We start from the raw sequence: 19,900 nt of genomic DNA on the forward strand, positions 1-19,900 counted from the left end.
TAAAGCCTATCTGATCATGATGTATAATCTTTTTTATAAGTTGTTGGATACAATTTGCTAGTATCTTGTTGAGAATCTTTGTGTCTATATTCATCAGAGATATTAGTCTATAGTTTTCCTTCCTTGTCCTGTACTTATCTGTTTAAAGGATAACGGGGATAGAGGCTTCATAGAATGGATTAGGGAGAGATTCACCCTTTTGGGTCTTTAGAAATAACTTGAGCAGAATGGGGGTTAACTCTTCTTTGAAAGTATTGTAGAATTCAGAGGTGAATCCATCGGGGCCAGTGCTTTTGTTTGCTGGAAGGTTATTTATTACTGATTCAATCTCCTGGCTTGTTATGGTCCTATTCAGGCTTTCTATATCCTCCTGGCTCAGTCTTGGTAGATTATATGTGTCCAGGAATTTGTCCACCTTGTCTACATTGTCTCGTTTCTTGGCACACAGTTGTTCATAGTATCCTCTAATATTGTTTTGTATTTCTACTTTGTCTGTTCTATTGCCTACTTCATTGCACATTTGATTTCTTTTCTCTCTTCTTAATAAGTCTCGCTAGTGGTGTATCAATTTTATCTTCTGAAAAAAACAGCTTTTACTTTATTTTCTGTATAATTCATTTATTTTCTATTTTATTTATTTCTGCTTGTATCTTTATTATTTCCTTTCTCCTGGAGTTTTTTGGAATTTTTTGCTGTTGTTTTTCCAATTCTCTAAGGCATGATGTTAGGTGATCCATTTGCCTTCTTTCCATCTTCCTCTTATGTGCTCTAATTGCTATGAATTTCCCTCTTATGACTGCTTTAGCAGTGTCCCAAAGATTATGAAAACTCATGTCTTCATTTTCATTGGCTTCAATGAGTCTTTTGATTTCAATCTTTATTTCATCAATAGCAGTGAAGTCTCTCAGGAGTAGGTTATTTATTTTCCATGTATTTCAGTATTTCTGAGAATTTCTCTTGAAATTAAAGTCAAGTTTAATTCCATCATGGTCAGAGAAGATGCTAAATATAGTTTTTTTTTGTCGAGGTGAGAAAAAAGTTTACCTCATGATTTTTGATGGGAAGTTTTATAGATGTCTGTTAAGTCCATTTGATTTATGGTATCATTTAGATCCCTTATCTATTTATCTATTTTTTGTCTAGGTGATCTGTCCTGAGGGGATAGTGCAGTGTTGAGCTTCCCAAAAATTAGTGTATTGTAGTGTATCTCCCCTGTTAGATCTAACAGTCTTTCCTTCATAGTTGGGTGCTCCTGTGTTAGGCGCATAGATATGTATAAGTGTTATATCTTTTTGATCTATTGATCCTTTTACTACAATACAGTGCCCTTCTCTGTCTCTTCAAACAGTTTTTGTTTTAAAGCCTATTTTGTCAGAAATTAGTATCCCAACTCCAGCTCTTTCTTGGTTCCCATTTGCATGGAAAATCTTTTTCCAACCATTCACTTTCAGTGTATGTATGTCTTTATCCATGAGGTGGGTTTCCTGTAGGCAACAGATAGAGGGTTTCTGTATTTTTATCCATTCAGCCAGTCTCTGGTTTTGTTTATCTGAGATTTTAATCTTTTTTTCCCATATGAGGGATAATCTTGCAGGATATAATAATCTTGGTTGAAATTGTTTCTTTCTTAACACTTTCAATACATTCTCCCATTCTTTCCTTGCTTGCACTGTTTCCATTGAGAGATCCTGATGGGATGACATTTGTATGTCACTTCTCATTTCTCTCTTGCCAGTTTTAATATCATATCTTTATCTGTGGTCTTGGACAATATGGTTAAGATGTGCCTTGGAGAAGATCTTTTGGGATTGATTCTATTCAGGGTCCTTTGTATTTCTTGGGTCTGGATGCTTGAGTCCCTCTCTAGACTTGAGCAATTTTCTTTCAGGATTTCATGGAATGGATTTTCCATGTCGTTATTCATTTCTTCTCCTTCTGGGATGCTAAGTACTCTAAATTTTTGTTGTTGTTGTTGTTATTTTCTCTTTTTGGTGTTTTTTTCTAGGTCAGAGGTTTTATCTTATACATTGGGGATTCAATCTTCACCATGGTCTAACTGCCTTTTAATACTTTCCAGAGAGTTTTTGATTTCCTTTATTACAGACTTCATCTCTATTAATTTCATCTGGTTCTTTCTCAGAGTGTCCATTTCTTCTTTCATATTGTGAAAGGACTTCTTAATTTCCTGTAGTTCATTGTCTCTTTTCTGTTCTAGCGCATAAAATTTGGGCACCATGAATGTTCGTAATTCTTTCTATGACATTTTGGTAATGTCCTCAATTTTCACAAAAGATGGAGGGGAGTTACTCTTTTCCTTTTACAGAGACATACTTCCTTTTTTATTCAGACCTGAGGCTCTTCTACTTCTAGATATTGGAAGATGTACTTACTTTCGAATACCTCTTAGGAGAATATTTCACTGACTAGGAGTGTGTGTCCCTTTTGCTGTGAACTGACATGTGCCGAAGTCTCTGTTCTGTTGTTTTTAGTAATGTGGTCTCAAGAAAGATACTCTATTCAGGTGTCTAAAAAGCAGTATCTCCTTTTTCACAGCTGGTTCAGTACAAGGGAGGATCCCAGTGAACCTTACATTACTAGAAAATTTGAGATCTCTGATTCTAGACCTATCTAGTCCCTCTGGCAAGGTGGAAGATGGGGAGGAAAAGAAGATAATATAAAAGAGTACAGAGAGGGATAAAGAAAATTAAAGAAAAAGTCACACACAACAAGAGCCTGGAAGTGAGGCAGTGGGGGCAGTGGTGCCACTGCCTCAATGTCCCTTACTGCCCAAGGCCTGGAGATGGACCTGGCAGCTGCTGCAGCAAAGTGAGTCTGTGGGGAAAGGAAGTGGAGGCTATTAGAAAAAGAATGGAGAGCAAAGAAAAAAAAAGAAAGAAAAAAACTACCTACTTGTTTAAGGTCTGGGTGGGTCTTTGGCTGGAGAGCCTGGAAGTGAGTTGGTGGGGGCAGTTGTGCCCCTGCCTCAATGTCCCTTACTGCTCAGAGGCCTGGAGATTGACCCGGTGACTGCTGCAGCAAAAGGGACAGTTTAGGGGTCTGGGTGGGTCCTGGGCTGGAGAGCTTGGAAGTGAGGCGGTGGAGGCAGTGGTGTCCCTCCCTCAATGTCCCTAACTGTCCAGAGTCCTGGAGATGGACCTGGCAACTGCTCAAGGTAATCATTTTTTATAATGAAGTGAAACAGGTTAGAGAAAAATATGTATTCTAATACAGTATCGAATAATATTAAAACAATTAATAATTATGAGATAGATTTCTTTCACTATGAGAATGATGCAGAGTTCTGAGAAGAGTAATTGCAATAGGACCCTTTGCTAAGGGTGCACATCACTGTCCCTCATCTCCCTCTCTCATTAACTAATACTGTTCAGTGGAAAGCTAAGGAGAATCTCAAGGAGGTTCTCTCTAGTAAAAAAAAAAAAAATGTCCCCAGAATTACACTCTTCATGCATGCATGCTGTTCTTTCATTGGGAAGTGAGAGTACACTAGTCATTATCACAGTGGAAGTACAGCAGCAGGTGTGAGCATCTGTTGGGTAATGTCCTTCCCTGGGATAAAAAACGGCTGCAGGAATGTAGGGTATTTGAATGGAAAAGTGGAATGAGGCTGTGGAAAAAAAGGGAACTCTCCTACACTGTTGGTGGGAATGTAAATAAGTACAGCCATTGTGAGGAAAAATATGGAGGTTCCTCCAAGACTTACAAGTAGATCTATCATATGATCCAGCAATTCTACCTCTAGGAATCTACCCAAAACATAGAAATGCACTCAATTGGAAAAAACACTTAAATACACGTTTATTGCAGAATTAGTCACAATAGCTAAGAATGGAACCAACCCAAATGCCCATGAACAGATGAATGGATTGAAAAACTGTGGCATATATACTCCACGTACTACTACTCAAGCATAAAAAATAATGAGAGTCTATCATTTGAATACCATATGACCCAGTAATTCCACTCCTTGGTATTTACCCAAAGGATAGGAAAACGCTCAGCTGGAATGACAGTTGCATATCCGTTTACTGTAGAATTATTCATAATAGCTAAAATAAGAAATGAACATCAGTCAGTGTTCAAACACTGATGACAGGGTTGTAAAATTGTGTGTGTGTGTGTGTGTGTGTGTGTGTGCATGTGTATACTACTAAACTATAAAAAACAATGAGATCCTATTGTTTGACTCAAAGAGGATGAATATATAAGACACAATAAGCGATGTGAGCCAAACTGTGAAAGATCCATATTGTATATCTCCATTGAATTTATTCCGAGTGATCAAAGTGTATGGAAAAGGCTGAGATCTGAAGATGCGGTAGTGGAAAAGATGCCATGAGGATGCTAGGATGCTAGAGACAGTAGAAGGCAAGAGCGGGTGGTAAAGACTGGGTGGTGAAGGATCAGTTTGACGTAAACAGAAAAATGTAAAGTTCTTGGTTAAAAAAATACACCCACATACACACACACACATACATAACACATCACAATGGAGATGATGTAATGTGATATTAATCTGGAAATTAAAAAAGAAAGGAAAACAAGAAGGAAGAAAGGAAAGAAGGAAGGAGGGGAGAAAGGAAGAGGAAAAAAAAGTTTTATCAGAGGCACTCTTGGAGGGTCCTTTCATAAAGTATGCGTTTATTAGAACTTAGAGAATTTAGAACTTCCTGAAGCCTACAACACTTTTTTTTTCTTCCATACAATGAACAGAATCAGAGACTAGGCAAATTTCACTCAGGTTATTTTCTTTTAAGTTTTTTCTCATTTAATGGCATTTTTATTGCATCTTGAAAATGGTATTTTTATTGCATCTTTAAAACATCACACATAGAAGTAACAAATCATTGGTATTTTGCTTCTGTTGCTAAAAAGTTTGTTTGATCTTATTCATCAGACTGGTGAACTGTTACCTTTACAGCGACACATTGCGGTAGTGGAAAAGATGCCATGAGGATGCTAGGATGCTAGAGACAGTAGAAGGCAAGAGCGGGTGGTAAAGACTGGGTGGTGAAGGATCAGTTTGACGTAAACAGAAAAATGTAAAGTTCTTGGTTAAAAAAATACACCCACATACACACACACACATACATAACACATCACAATGGAGATGATGTAATGTGATATTAATCTGGAAATTAAAAAAGAAAGGAAAACAAGAAGGAAGAAAGGAAAGAAGGAAGGAGGGGAGAAAGGAAGAGGAAAAAAAAGTTTTATCAGAGGCACTCTTGGAGGGTCCTTTCATAAAGTATGCGTTTATTAGAACTTAGAGAATTTAGAACTTCCTGAAGCCTACAACACTTTTTTTTTCTTCCATACAATGAACAGAATCAGAGACTAGGCAAATTTCACTCAGGTTATTTTCTTTTAAATTTTTTCTCATTTAATAGCATTTTTATTGCATCTTGAAAATGGTATTTTTATTGCATCTTTAAAACATCACACATAGAAGTAACAAATCATTGGTATTTTGCTTCTGTTGCTAAAAAGTTTGTTTGATCTTATTCATCAGACTGGTGAACTGTTACCTTTACAGCGACACATATACTAGCCAAAATTTTTGATAATCTTTTTAACTGTTCTGGCTTCCTGAATCAAAGCAGCTGAATTTGAAAGAAGTTTCATGTTGTTTCCTTCAAGAAACAATTCATCTTTCTGAATTTGAGATACTAAACAAGCAACACCTGGTTGCATCTAAACCCTGTGGCGTTCTCATCCAATACCTTTCCAAATTCAATCAGGGACCTATTCATTTGAATAATAGTGTGTATGGGAAAATGAGCATACACACACTTCATCTTGCAATGGAAGCCCAATGTAACACCTTGTGTCATATTTTGTACATGTTTACAAATAGTGTGAACTGTAACTGATTCCTATTTCCACATTTGTCAACCCAGAGCTTTTTTTTTTTCTATCTAAGTCTGATTTCTACACTGTGACTGAGAACATGGGTAGAGTTCTTTTTTTTTTTTTTTGGAGGGGTTTTCGCCAGAGGGCGCAGCGCATGAGCTTGCCAGACAGACAGAGACAGACATAGAGACAGAAACCGAAAAATCACCCCCCGGGGGGATGGTCACGCCGCAATCCCTTCTCCTCCATTCTCCTCTCAGGATCTTGGGCACACACGCACACGCGCCCAGCATGAGTTCTAAGCCACCAGGTCTGGGACGCAAACTGTGGCCGACTACGTGAGAGTCCAGCGACATAGCCATTATGCTAACTGCTGGTTCCCGAGAACAAGGGTAGAGTTCTTGAGACCTGTCACAAAAACTATTCATTCCTTCAGAGTGATGTTGATATTTTCTGGAATGTCAACATCTGACTACTAAGAATGATCTCCACTCTCAAGTAAGTATAACAAAATCATGTTTTTTTTTTTCTTTGTATTTGTAAATTAACATATGATGCATATTAAATATGATGGCAAGCTTGAAGGGGAAATACCTGAAACTTTTTTTCCTTTTCTTTTCAAAATGATTTAGTACTATACAAAGAAAGATTTATTCAATATATAACATCAACACAGTGAATAGTTTAAGGCGAGTCAGGGGCACGGTGACTAAAAGCAGCTGGATCCGATGATTGACTCCACAGTTCAAGTCCCAGACCTATTAGCTTAGAAGACACATGGGTGGATGTGTAGGCATGCCCAAAACCTCAAGAAAATAATGGAGGAAAAAATACTGTGGCATGGCCATCCTTGCTGGAAAGTGATTTTTCTCACTCTCTCTCCATCTCTCTCCAGTGAGTGCACATACCTTATAGCAAAACAAAAACTAACAAAGAAAAACTTGAAAAGTTATGGTAGTATTTGCAATTACATGTAAGAATACTGAAATTCTTTAATGTGTAAGAATTACAGCATTGCTGGTGTTGTAATTCTTAAAACAGAGAGAATAGGGGCTAGCAGATAGCAGGGTACTATGGTGCTAAACTCCCACCTGGTCAACGTGGTTCGAGTCCCAGACCCAGTGGTTTGAAAAATCACACCAAGCATACCAGTGCGTGCCCAAAATCTCAAGAGGAAAATGGAGGAGGGATTTCAGTGAGACCATGCCCCTGGGAGATTCAAAGCACATGAACTAGTTACATTCAGATGTTTGTGTTTAAATGCAAACACAATAAACATACACATTTCTCTTTTCCCCATCTCTCTCACCAGTCAAACTGCAGTGTAGCCGTCCAGGCTGGGAAGATGGGTGTTGATTTTTCGCCTTTTACTCTTTATTCTGGTGAGCAAACACACCCTATGTCAGAACCCTTATAAATCAGATATATTTTATCTTGTTTCATTGTGAACTCACTGTGAAAAGTTACTACTATGTATTTCAGCTGGAAATAAAAATTCTGTGCCTGTCTTGCCTCTTTATTTCTAAGTAGACAACATTAGGTTTCACAGGCTTACTAGTAGAAAAAAATTTTGCTCTGACAGTTATGCCTGGGACCAGCCCATAGTCTCACAGTTAAGTCTGCTGGATTTCATATGGCCGACCCCCTGGTTTAAGTACTGAACCCAGTGGCTTCAAAAACACACTGGCTATTTGTGCAAGTATGTCCCAAATCCCAAAAGGAGGGAGAAATGGAGAAGGGATTGTGGTGTGGCCACATCCCATAGTGTTAACTTCATAATTCCTTTTCTGTCTCCAGCAAGCACATGCATCTCAGTCACATTTTTTAAAAATTATGCTTTAGTCTCATTTTTGTCTGATATACATACTAGCCACTAGTGTTCTGAAGTAGTGCTGGAATGAGTTAAATTTTGCATTTATTGAGAGGGAGCTACTGTGTTTTGCATGTCAGAAAATAAAACGTGAAGTCTAGGATGGAATACTGTGGCATAAAATTATGTCCCCGAAAGTTCGTTTGTGCAAAATTCATCCCAATTGTGAAAGTGTTGTGAGACATATAATAATGGGAGGTGTTTCAGTCATGGGTGACGTGACTGTATGCTGAAAGAACTGTGCAATTACTATTATAATTAAGCACAAGCTATCTGTAAGCAGTTTGGTGAGATTAAAAAAAAAGAGATCAGACCTTGGCCAGATAACAGTCAAGTCAGGAACTGATTGCAAATAAGTTTATCCCTCTTAACAGAGTTTAAGCAAAACAAACAAACAAACAAATACACTTGTCCAATATCAATCATGCTGTGAGACTCGGGCCTGGACTTTTAGGTCATGGGGAACTTTGCTTACAGCCTTCCTCGAACCTACGAACACACACTTTTCACAATGTAGGCAATTATAGGTCCACATACAAAAAGACATGAAATTCTGGGGCTGCAGAGGTAATGGAAAATGCATTGTAGGCCCTAAATGAAATATTAACCATGGCTGGTTATGAGCATTTTGGCTGGTGCAACTGGATAATATGTCGGTAGGAACACAGCTGAACAGTTTGTACAATAATTTGGTGAAAGAATGCTGGACAGGCAAAATAAGAGCTACTATAAACAATTTATTAGAATATGATAAGCATGGTATTTAGGAACTATAATACATTAAGACATTGATACAAAGATTTACATTGTTACCAGTATTCATTGAGATATCATTCATGACAAACCTCAGAAACTATTGACGCATTTGTTCCTCTGCTTTTCCCTATTTCTTCTGTACTTTTCCATGAGCCACCTAGATAGATGGGTTTGTCCGGTGTGAATTTCTAGTCCATAAAACCAGTAACTTTTGCAACACACATGAAGTAGCCACATTGAAAGGTCTGTGTTTTAACGCAAACACAATAAACATATACAACAGTCTAACAATATAGGAATTTTTCACCCATATAAAACACAAATGCAAGATTTTATTACAACTAGACAGGTAAATGTCTGCTCTCTCCAATTCTTTTTGTCGAAATCATGGTAATCAGAGACCAGCAGTTGGCATCATGGCTATGTCGCCGGACTCCCATGTAGTCTATCGTGGTTCGAATCCCAGACCCAGTGGCTTAAACTCATGTTGGGTGTGTGTGCGTAAGTGTCCAAGATCCCGAGAAGAGAATGGAGGAGAAGGGATTGCAGCATGGCCATGCCCCCGGGGGTGATTTCTTGCTTCCTGTCTCTCTGCCTCTCTGGTGAGTGCACATGCCCTACAGCAAAACCTCTCAAAAAAAAAACCAAAAACAAACAAACAAACAAAAAATCATGGTAATCATGGTAATCAACTTTTACTTATGGCTCCAAAGGTCATGAGAAAATCAACTGCCATTTAGTCTCTGAAGCAGTGATAAGTAGTGGTACATACAGCATGTGGGTATTTGAAAATTTTTCAGGTCTTTTTCTGTGTTCCAAAAAGTATAATTTTTGGAGAACACATACAGTCTCTATGACAAGGCATTTCTCCCACCTGAGAGTTCTCTGATGTTTCCTGAGATTTTATCACAAAAGTTTTTCCAAAAATCATTAATGGGTAAGTTTCTCTACTATGTACATCCTCCAAAGATATATAAGATGTTAATCTTGTGAGAAAGATTTTCTACGTCTTTACTTTTATAAGTTTCTATTCTATGGGAGGTCTTTCATACAGTTTAAGTTTCGACTTCTTAGCAGATTTCCCACATGGTCTACATTTAACAGCTCCTACAATGTACAGTGAGCTTTATAATATACAGTGCATTCTGAATTACAGAAGATTCACAACATATTAGCAAAAAATTTCTCCCATATGAGTTCTTTGACATACAGGGAGGTATAAGTTCTGGTTAGAAAGTTTACGTTAATTTTTTAAAAAACATCACAGTAAGTTGTAACTTCCTGTATAAAGTTTTCCTAAATCATTCATATTTAAAAGGCTTCTCTCTTCTGTGAGTTCTCAGATGTTTAGTAACGTGGCTTACAGGAGAAAAATTACCTCCATTCTTTTTATAAGGTTTCAATCTGGTGTGAGTTTTCTGATGTACAGTGAGGTATGTCTTCCGGGAGAATGTGAATTTACATTGTACACATTCATAGGGTTTCTCTCCTGTATGAATTCTCTGATGTATAGTGAGGTATGACTTCTGGGAGAATGTTTTCCTACACTGTTCACATTCATAGGGTTTCTCTCCTGTGTGAATTCTCTGATGTATAGTGAGATGTGTTCTAGTGTAGAACGTTTTCCTACATTGTTCACATTCAAAGGGTTTCTCTCCTGTGTGAATTCTCTGATGCACACTGAGTGCTGACTTCTGTAAGAATGTTTTCCTACATTGTTCGCATTCATGACGTTTCTCTCCTGTGTGACTTCTCTGATGAATAGTGAGGGATGACTTCTGGGAGAATGCTTTTCCACACTGTTCGCATTCATAGGGTTTTTCTCCTGTGTGAATTCTCTGATGTATTTTGAGTGTTGATTTCCGATAGAAGCATTTCCTACATGTCTCACATTCATAGGGTTTCTCTCCTGTGTGACTTCTCTGATGTACACTGAGTGCTGATTTTTGGAAGAACGCTTTCCTACATTGTTCACATTCATAGGGCCTCTCTCTTGTGTGAATTTTCTGATGTTTACTGAGTGCTGACTTCTGGAAGAATGTTTTCCTACATTGTTCACATTCATAAGGTCTCTTTCCTATGTGAGATCGCTGATGTCTAATTAAATATGATTTCCGGTAGAATGTTTTCTTACATCGTTCACATACATAGAGTTTCTCTTTTGTGTGAGTTTTCTGATGTATGGTCACGTCTGACTTCTGGGTGAATGTTTTTGTACAGTGTTCACGTTCATAGGACCTGTCTACCGTGTAGGTCCTCAGATGATCAGGAAGGTGTGAGTTCAGTAATAAGAATCCCCTGCATTCTTTACATTCACAGGGTTTTTCTCCAGTGTGAATTTTCTCAGGCATAATGAAAGTTGACTTCCAGGGGAAAGTTTCCCTGCATTGTTTGTATCCATAAGGTTTCTGTTCACCATGATTTCCCTGATGTACAGTGATTTTTGACTTTTGGAAAACAGCTTTTTGGCATTTATTATATTCATAGGGCTTTTCCCTTGTGAAGATTCTCTGAGAAACAGCTCCATCTGACGCCCGAAAGAAGGATTTCTCCTTACTTGCATAGGACTCTGTGCTTCTCAGGTGTACTGTAGAAAAGGGTTTTAAAAGAATTTCTCACATTCATATTTACAGTGTATCGTGCACACTTTCTGTTGACTAACTGGTATAATTAGACTTCTGGTAGAAAGTTTTCTTCTAGGCCTGAGTTATGCTATTTTATCATGTTTTACCATATTCATTTTGTTTACGACAGTCTTCTCCACATTAACCCTGTTATTGTCAATATTACCTTTGCTGGCAAGACCTTCTCTTGTTCACTGCATTCAAAATGCTGCTGTCTGGATTATATTAAGTGAGTCTAAATATAATGATTATAGTGAGTGAGAGATTTCCTAATTTGTAGGTATTAGGGTTCTCTCTGGCATATACTTTATCAGGCCAAGGAGAAGTGTATTTCCACATAAATTAATCTCAGGCCTTATTCCTGAATACTTTTCATTATTTGAATTGTTTCAAAATAGTGTATGAACTCAAATATTTCTCTATATTCAACTCTCTCCTTAGTTGCTGCTACTGATGATTAGAACTTGCCAAAAATGTGTGTCTTGATTTCCATTTCTGCTCTATCATGTCATCTACTTTTGCAACATCCTTAAAGAGAAAAAGATAACTCTATCTGTGTATCATATCTAACAAAGACTTCTCTAAAGTTCATGAATGAAACAAGTAAATAGAAATAAATTATTTTCTGTATTTAAAAACTGTCACTGATGTATAATAATTTTTTCCTTAGAAATTATACCTATTTACAGTAATAGAGATTTAAAACTTGAGTCATGCTTTACTTTGCTCCTTTATGTTTCTCTTGTATCTATTAAAATACCTAGACAAAGCTATCTACCTACTGCTTTACTATGGTTTTACTCTACAAGTTTTATCCTGTGTATTTCCTGTCCTTTGTCTCATAACTGTGAGTACTGTGTGCTGCTTCTTTACTTAAGTTAACATTTTCCTGGAAGACTTACTATTTGCAAAATTCAAAATGGAACTGTTTTTCACCAAAGTAGAAATGTTCTTAAGAAAGGATTAGTGTCCAATGAAAATAAATACTCATCTCCCTAAGCCTGCCTTCCTTTGGGACCCCTTCAGAAATAATATACTCCATTGTCCCACACTCTTATCCCAGTAAAACATTCTCTACATTTTTTATCTCACAACTATAAATACTCATTTTATTTTCCTTTCTCAATCAAACATAAGTTCTTTGACATGAAATAAATTAAATTAGTCTAATTTAGTCAGTCTCTAATTTAATTTAGCATGGACTGACTAACCTGGGAGTTTCTGGTTGCAGAGTTCTAATGTCCATGGCTCTCCTCCTTGCTCCAACTTAAAGATCACTGCAGATTTGGCAATGCAGTGTCCTGTTAATGGAAAATAGTGGGAAATTTTGTCAAGATGTCAACCTATTTGAAGAGTAAGAACAGACCTGCTTCATCAGCTGTGCAATGAAGGGGCTAATTTGAGCCTTTGTTAAAGAGTAGTGCCACTCACATTAAGCAAAGAATGAAATCTCACCGCAAAATAGCATTAGCAGCCATAAAGCTCAGCCATAAAACTTTTGCCTATTTAGTATGAAACAAGACAGGGATTACTTTAGGGAGACACATGGGGGTTCCACTCACCCAAGAACACCAGGCTGCTGTAGATCTCCAGCATCACATCCTTGTATAGGGTTCTCTGAGCATCTTCAAGGATCTGCCACTCCTCCCAGGTAAAGTGAACAGCCACATCCTCTAATGAGATGAACCCCTGTAAAAATATATTTCCCCCGAACTCATGAGCCCCAGGAACTAGAAGAAAAATACGAGATTTTACTTTTTCTGCATTTTTTGGCATTCTACATACGGAGAGAAAACATTTCAAAGTAAAAACTTACTACCTCTGTACTAACTCATTCATTACTAAGAGTATTATGAGTGCTTCCCCTACAGATATGTAAATATTCTTATTGCAAGGGGCAAAGAGCATAATTAAGATTGCTACTCTAAGGCGCTTACAGTCTCATATAAACAGAAATGTAAATATACATCTGGAATAAGTGTTGGCTAGCTAATTTGGAAACAGATTCATTTTAGACCAGACTAACAAAAACAAGGTTTGTTTATTTTTTTTCCTTCTGTATTATCAGGTTGAGATTCAATGAAAAGCCAAAAGTGTTTATATCTTGTATGTGAACATTCTTATGACAATGGAAGTATAGAAATTCTCTCATAAAAGCAGAAAGAGCACACCTTATACTGACAGTTGAAACAGTATATGTGTGACAAAAAAAAAACACAGTAAGCTATTGAAAGAAATGATTGTACAAAGTGACTTTATATTTAAATACTTGACCATATTTCGATAAAACATTTCATAAGCTTGCAGTTAATAAATTAGTTATAGGTTTGCATATGTTTACAGGCATATTTATATTGCCCTTATGCATCCAGAAGTATTGATAATGTCCACAAAGATGAACATCACCCACTTCCTAAAGCACAAAGCATAAATAATGGCACACGGTAGCATGTTACAGGACCAGATTTTCATTTTATCAGCCACACTCAGACCACAGAATAAGGATGAGCTTAAGGAACTGTGACATGATTAAAATCAAGTTTAAATATGACTACCTAAAACAGAAGTACCTGTACTCAATAGGGAAGTCATCCTATCAAGAAACCGCTGGAAGATAATTTAGTACTCATTTGCCTTGGAGTGGATGAAAAGAGATTAATTGCATGCTTTCTGATAAAACAGACACATTAAAACTGGGACAAAAATATGAGCAACAGAGAAAAGAATTTTGGAAAAATCATGTTCAAAGTTTCTGTAGCCAAATATCTAGGGAGCAGCAGAAACTCAGTAGCAGCTGAGCTGACATGATACTAATGAATGAAAGTGAACCTAGGCTCAACTCTCGTGCTCAAAGAAAATGTAAGACTGAAAATAAAAGACAGAAACTCAGAAAACCACTAATAGATATGATTAAGAAAGAGAACAGGACCATGACAAATAAGAATTTTTTTTGACTTTTGGATATACACTCAACAGAGAAAGAGATACAGAAAGAGGCAAGAGAAACGAGAAATCATCTCTGAAAAATCCAATGCCCAGACTACCACCATGGATTCCAAAAATCCCAACCACAGAAGGAAACTGACACATAGCTAACACCTCATAGGGAAGTGAAAGAACAAGCAGCTACAGATGTAAAAAGTTAGACCTACCACCTCACCTCCATCTCAAGCTGGCAAGAGAGCTATACCATCTTGCAGGCCAGTGAATAGGTGGAACACTATCGAAAAACAAGTTTCCAATGCCCAGAGAAAGCAATGGAAATTTTAAAAAAGCACCCCATGACAAAAAAGACTTAAAATTTGAGCACTATCCCTTGTATGGGCGGGAGGGCAGATCTGTGCTTTCCCTATTATCAGTATCAAATCCTGGGTAACAGTTACTCTGATGATGAACAGTTCAACTGATGCCACTATGACACAGCTCTTCTCAATGCCCACAAACTATTTCATGTACAGAGAACAAAAATCCTAATCTCATATAAAAATATAGCCTTTTGTCAGAGACATACCCAGAACCTAGATCTGTTCTTGCCTCACTCACACTAAACAACTTATTCCAAAAATTAAGAAGCAGTTCTTCATCAGATGCATAAAACAAATAAAAAGAGACACAAGAAATACGAGGAAACAAGGAAATATTTCTCTCCAAAAGGAACAAAACAACGGGTCAACAACAGATAAAGACAAAATAATTCAGAAATGTCAGTAAAAGAATTCAGAATAGTCACCATAAGAGAACCCAACAAAATGCAAGAAGAGAAAATCATCTCTAGAAGCCAGGAAAACCACGGTATAACAAAAAGAAGCTCCTAAAGAGATAAATGCCTTAAAAGAAAAAGAAACTTTCAGATACTAAGAAAATAAAGAAAATAAAAACCCTCCTCAAAAGGTTGGACGACCAATTAGACTACACATAAGAAACTGAACTTAAAGACAAAACCTCTTAGTCTAAGCAACCAGGATGAAAATATAACCAAAAAATATGAAAAACATTTCAGAAATACTAGACATTGTTAAGCAACTGAATATCCACATAACAGTATTCCAGAAGGGAAAGATGGGTAAAGTCATAGAATATCTCTTCCAAGAAATACCATTTGAAAATGTCCCATATCTAGAGAAACAGACATCCAGATCCAGATAAAACAAAGAATGCCAAATAGAATCAACCTATGAACATCCTCTCCAAGACACACCATACCCAAATTGAGAAAAGCCAAAAACAAACTTCTAAAGATTGCGAGAAAGAAGCATAAACTTACTTACAAATAGTATCCCATCAAACTAAACTCAGACATCTCAGCAGAAACCATGAAAGCAAGAAGGGAACAGAAGACCTGCTTAATACTTGGAAAGAAAAATAATTTCAACCAACAATACTATACCCTTCAAGATTATCCTTCAAATGAGCATGAGAAGTAAAATCATTCCCAGATAAACAAAATCTGAAAGAACTCAGCAACTCTAGACCAGCTCTATAGGAAAGAATTAAAGGAATAACAGGAAAATGAAAGGGAGATAAATAGAAGAGAAAACACACAAAGAATATGACTAACAAAATGGCAGGGATAAGTATACGATATCAAAAATAATGTTGAATATTAACAGATTAAGGTCTCCAAAAAACAGACTGGCTGAATGGACTAAAATAGACACCTATATGGTATTCCAAGAAACACGTCTCATTGATAAAGACATACAGAGATTGAAGGGCTGGAAAAAGTCATTTTATGGAAACAGGAAAAAAGAATTCTGGAGTTATGATACTGGTATCAGACACTAGTCTTCAAGACAAAAAAGGAAAAAAAAAAACACTAAATAGTTCTAAAATAATCAATTCACCAGGAAAATATAAGTATCATAAATATTTAGAAACCCAACACTAGGGCAGCCAAATATGTGAAAGAAAGAATGCCAGATTTAAAAGGAAAAATAAGACTGCAGGGGCTGGCAGGTGATGTGGTGGTTAAGGACACTGGACTCTCACATGGCTGATTGCTGTTCGAGTCCCAGACCTGAAGGCTTACTTCTCACTTCCCTGCTCCCCGCCTTGCTCTTGCTCTGTCCCTCTCTGGTCAAATTAAAAATAAATAAATAAATAAAGTTAAAAATTAAAAAAAAAAAAAAGACTGCAACACACTAACTATTGGGGAATTCAACATCCCAGAGTCACCACTGTATAGATCATATACACACAAAAAATTGACATACACGAACTAAATGATACCCTAACTCAAATAGACCTGACAAAGATTTGTGGAACATTTCACTCAACAATCACAATATACATCTTTTTCTCATCACTATGTGAAACATATTCAAATAGCCACATGATAAAGCACAAAACTAGCCTTTATAATAATTTCAAAGTGTAGCAAGTATATCCAGCATCTTTTCCATCCAGAATGGAATTGGATCTGAAATGTAAAGCGTCTGAAAATACACATAAAGATGGGAGAAAAAAATCTATTGCTGAACAACTTTGAAACTGAGTCCTGGACTTGGCTTAAAATTCACACAGGTGGGACCAGCAGTTAGCATAATGGCTTTATCGCTGGACTCCCATGTAGTCAACCTTGGTTCGCGTCCCAGACCTGGTGGCTTAAATAAACTCACGCCGGGTGCATGTGCGTGCATACCCAAGATCCCGAGAGGAGAATGGAGGAGAAGGGATTGTGGCGTGGCCATCCCCCTTGGGGGTGATTTCTCACATTCTGTCTCTCTGTCTGTCTGTCTGGCGAGCGCATGTGCCCTACAAGCAAAAACCTATCCCAAAACAAAACACCTTTACACAGGTGCATATGTGTGTGTGCCTCATAAAAGACACATACCCTAATGGAACATAACAGAAATCCAAAATCAGCCAACTGATTTTTTAACAAAGGGCACAATACAGTCCAGTAGGCCAGAGCTTTTCTGGGAAAACTGGATACCCATTTGCAAAAAACCAAACTAGGTATCTATCTCACCATTCATAAAACCACCTCAAAATGGATTGCAGATTTAAAAGTTAAGCCTCAAATGTTAATACTTGTGGAAAATACTGGGGGGGACATTTGAACACAGGAGCAGGCAAAGATTTCTTACACCTAAAACATAGGCAACAATTCCAAAGACAGACAAAGTGGGATTACATCAAGACTAAAAGCATCTGCACAGCAACGGAAACAGTGAAAGACAATCAACAGAATGCGAGAAAATGTTTGCAAACTATACTGATTATCACAAGTCACTGATAACCAGAACGTATTAACAACTCAATTCACTCAACTCACAAAACTAATAGTTCATTTTAAAAATGGGCAATTTATCTGAACAGACAAGCCTCATGAATGACCATAAATCACATGAAAAAATGTTTTAATGAAACTTATTATAAGGGAAATGCAAATCCAAACCACAATGATTGTCCACCTAATCCCAGTTAGAATGGCCATGACCCAAAGAACAAATACTGGGAAGGTTGTGCTGCACTCTTGGTGGAAATGTAAATTAAGTCATCCTGGAAAACAATATGGAGAACTCTTGAAAATCAATAAATAAAAATATTATATGACCAAGGACTCTGACTCCTCAAATATTTGCCCAAAGTACAAGATGTTAAGGAGACACTTGCACACCCATGTTTACTGCAGTATTCACAATAGATAAACAATCACCTATGTGTTTAACAACTGATGACTACATTTAAAAAATGCAGTAAAATACATGACGGAATACTATTCACCCATAAAGAAGAGATCCTGTCATTCAAAACAAAGTGGGTGAATCTAGATTGAATGCTACACAAAATAAGCCAGAGTATGACAGAAATGATATGTCTCCATGGAAAATTCTGAATGTATATGATCTATAACAGAAACTAAAATATTCAAAGATACAGAAAGAGAGGTCAACTGTATATAACAAGAAGTGCCTGGGTGTAAAGGGGTGTGAATGCTCAGGAGAAGAAAAAAATGAAAAGACAGTTAATACAAATGAGAATGCATGTATACAAATAGGTTATAAAAAAGTATATCAGAACAGAGTTTTAAAAAGGGATGTTGCTGATTATATAAAACCCCACAAAACTAGAAGAACACAAATTAAAGTTGCACAACATAATGTAGTTTAAGACAATTAATATGGCAGTGTCATTGATTACCATACAATGCATGTACGTTTTGAAAATCCAGTGTACTCCACATAGATGTGCAACATATGAACATAAACAAGAAATTTTAAAAATCAGAAAATCATATAAAGTATTTAAAAGCCAGAAGCCATACTAGTAAAAATAAATACAAATACTTAAGTATCAAAACAAAACCAGCTACAGTGGTGCAGCAGTAACACAACACTTCTGATGCTGAAGCCACATGGAAGGGTCCTGGATTCACTTGCCAGTGTTTCTTATACACACCAGGTATTTGCATAATCATGACTTTAGCAGTTTTAGGGTGAACTGCAGCATAAAGACATTATAGGGGATGCCTGTTCCTATTTATCTGTCTCTGTCTCGCCTCCTACCCGCATGAAAGAAATAAATACATAATTCCAACTCTCCATATATTTACATATATATATCAAAAGATTTGTGACAAAAGTAAAACATAAAATAAACTTAAAAGGTAAAGAGCCAGCCAATCACAAAACATTTTCTGATAAGAATTACTGTACATAAAAAAAAAATGTAGAAACAATCAGAATTCAATCGAATAATGAATAAAGAATGACACTTTTTGCCCTCCAAAATTTCAAAATTTGTAAAGTATGACAAGATGGTAAAAACCTATAAAAAGAAATTAAAATTACTTGTCAATACTTTTTTATCTGACTAAAATCCAAAAGTTTGCAAAACCTCATTTTGTAGTGACATGAGCAACCATCATCTTGCTGGGTATAACCTCCAACTAACACATACCTCAAATCTAAGCACTCCTAACCATTTCCACTATGACTGAACATTGCATTCTGCCATAAACTGCCATCTATGTGACTGTCACTTTGAACTTTCCTTGGGAGCAACGACAGGAATGAAAAATCCAGCATAGTTTTTGGTAGTCACATGAATGGCTGACAAAAATCTTCAACATAAGAGGCCTAAAAAGATACTTCAGGGGTCAGGAGGTGGTGAGGTAGTTAAGGTGCTACACTCCCACATGGCCAATTAACCAATGGTTAAAAAATGTTTATTATCTCTTGTCATAAAGGAAATGCAAATCCATAAGGTACTACATAACCCTAGTCAAAATAATATAAAAAAACAAACAAACAAAAAAGTGACAGCCACAGTTATTACCAGAAAACGGAACTCTCAGGGATTGCTGGTGGGAACATAAATCAGTATCAGCTACTGTGGATAACAGTATGGAAGTTCTCAAAACTGTAAATATAGAACTACCATATGACCCAGTAATTCTACGCTTGGGTTAATTATTCAAAAGAAAGGCAATCACAAACAGACACATTTGCCAAGTCATGTTTATTGCAAAAGCATTCAAACAGCTGTGATATGGAATCAACCTAAGTACAAAATAACACACTATATAAAAGAAATATGGCACATAAACAAAATGGAATACTAAGCCATAAAGAACATAGAAATCCCGTCATTTGACATAAAGTGGATGTACCTAGAAGATATTATGCACAATAAAATACACCAGGCTATGAAAGACAAATATAGTATGTCCCTACTTAACATATACTAAACATCTGTACTCTATGGCAGAAACTGAAGAATTCAATGGCATGGAAGTGAAGAATATAACAGTAGATACTAGAAGCTCTAAAAG

At 36.7% G+C, this 19,900-nt stretch overlaps 1 protein-coding gene across 4 annotated transcripts in view; it reads right to left on the bottom strand.

The window, feature by feature from the left end:
* Window positions 1–9,393: 9,393 nt before the first annotated feature.
* LOC102487553 (zinc finger protein 25) overlaps window positions 9,394–19,900 on the bottom strand; it is a 27,904-nt gene continuing 17,397 nt past the window's right edge. For 3 of the 4 annotated variants that reach the window (XM_014583692.2, XM_014583693.2, XM_014583694.2), the window contains 3 exons: window positions 12,684–12,810; window positions 12,333–12,422; window positions 9,394–11,084 (listed from right to left, as the gene is read on the bottom strand). In XM_014583692.2, coding sequence (XP_014439178.1) covers window positions 9,799–11,084; window positions 12,333–12,422; window positions 12,684–12,810 — 1,503 coding nt within the window. In that variant the 3' untranslated portion in view covers window positions 9,394–9,798. The remainder of the gene's footprint in view (window positions 11,085–12,332; window positions 12,423–12,683; window positions 12,811–19,900) is intronic. The other variant, XM_027767748.1, reaches the window with a different exon arrangement.

This window comes from Tupaia chinensis, unplaced genomic scaffold (genome assembly GCF_000334495.1).
Source record: "Tupaia chinensis unplaced genomic scaffold, TupChi_1.0 Scaffold144576_1, whole genome shotgun sequence".
NCBI classification, from domain to species: Eukaryota; Metazoa; Chordata; class Mammalia; order Scandentia; family Tupaiidae; genus Tupaia; species Tupaia belangeri.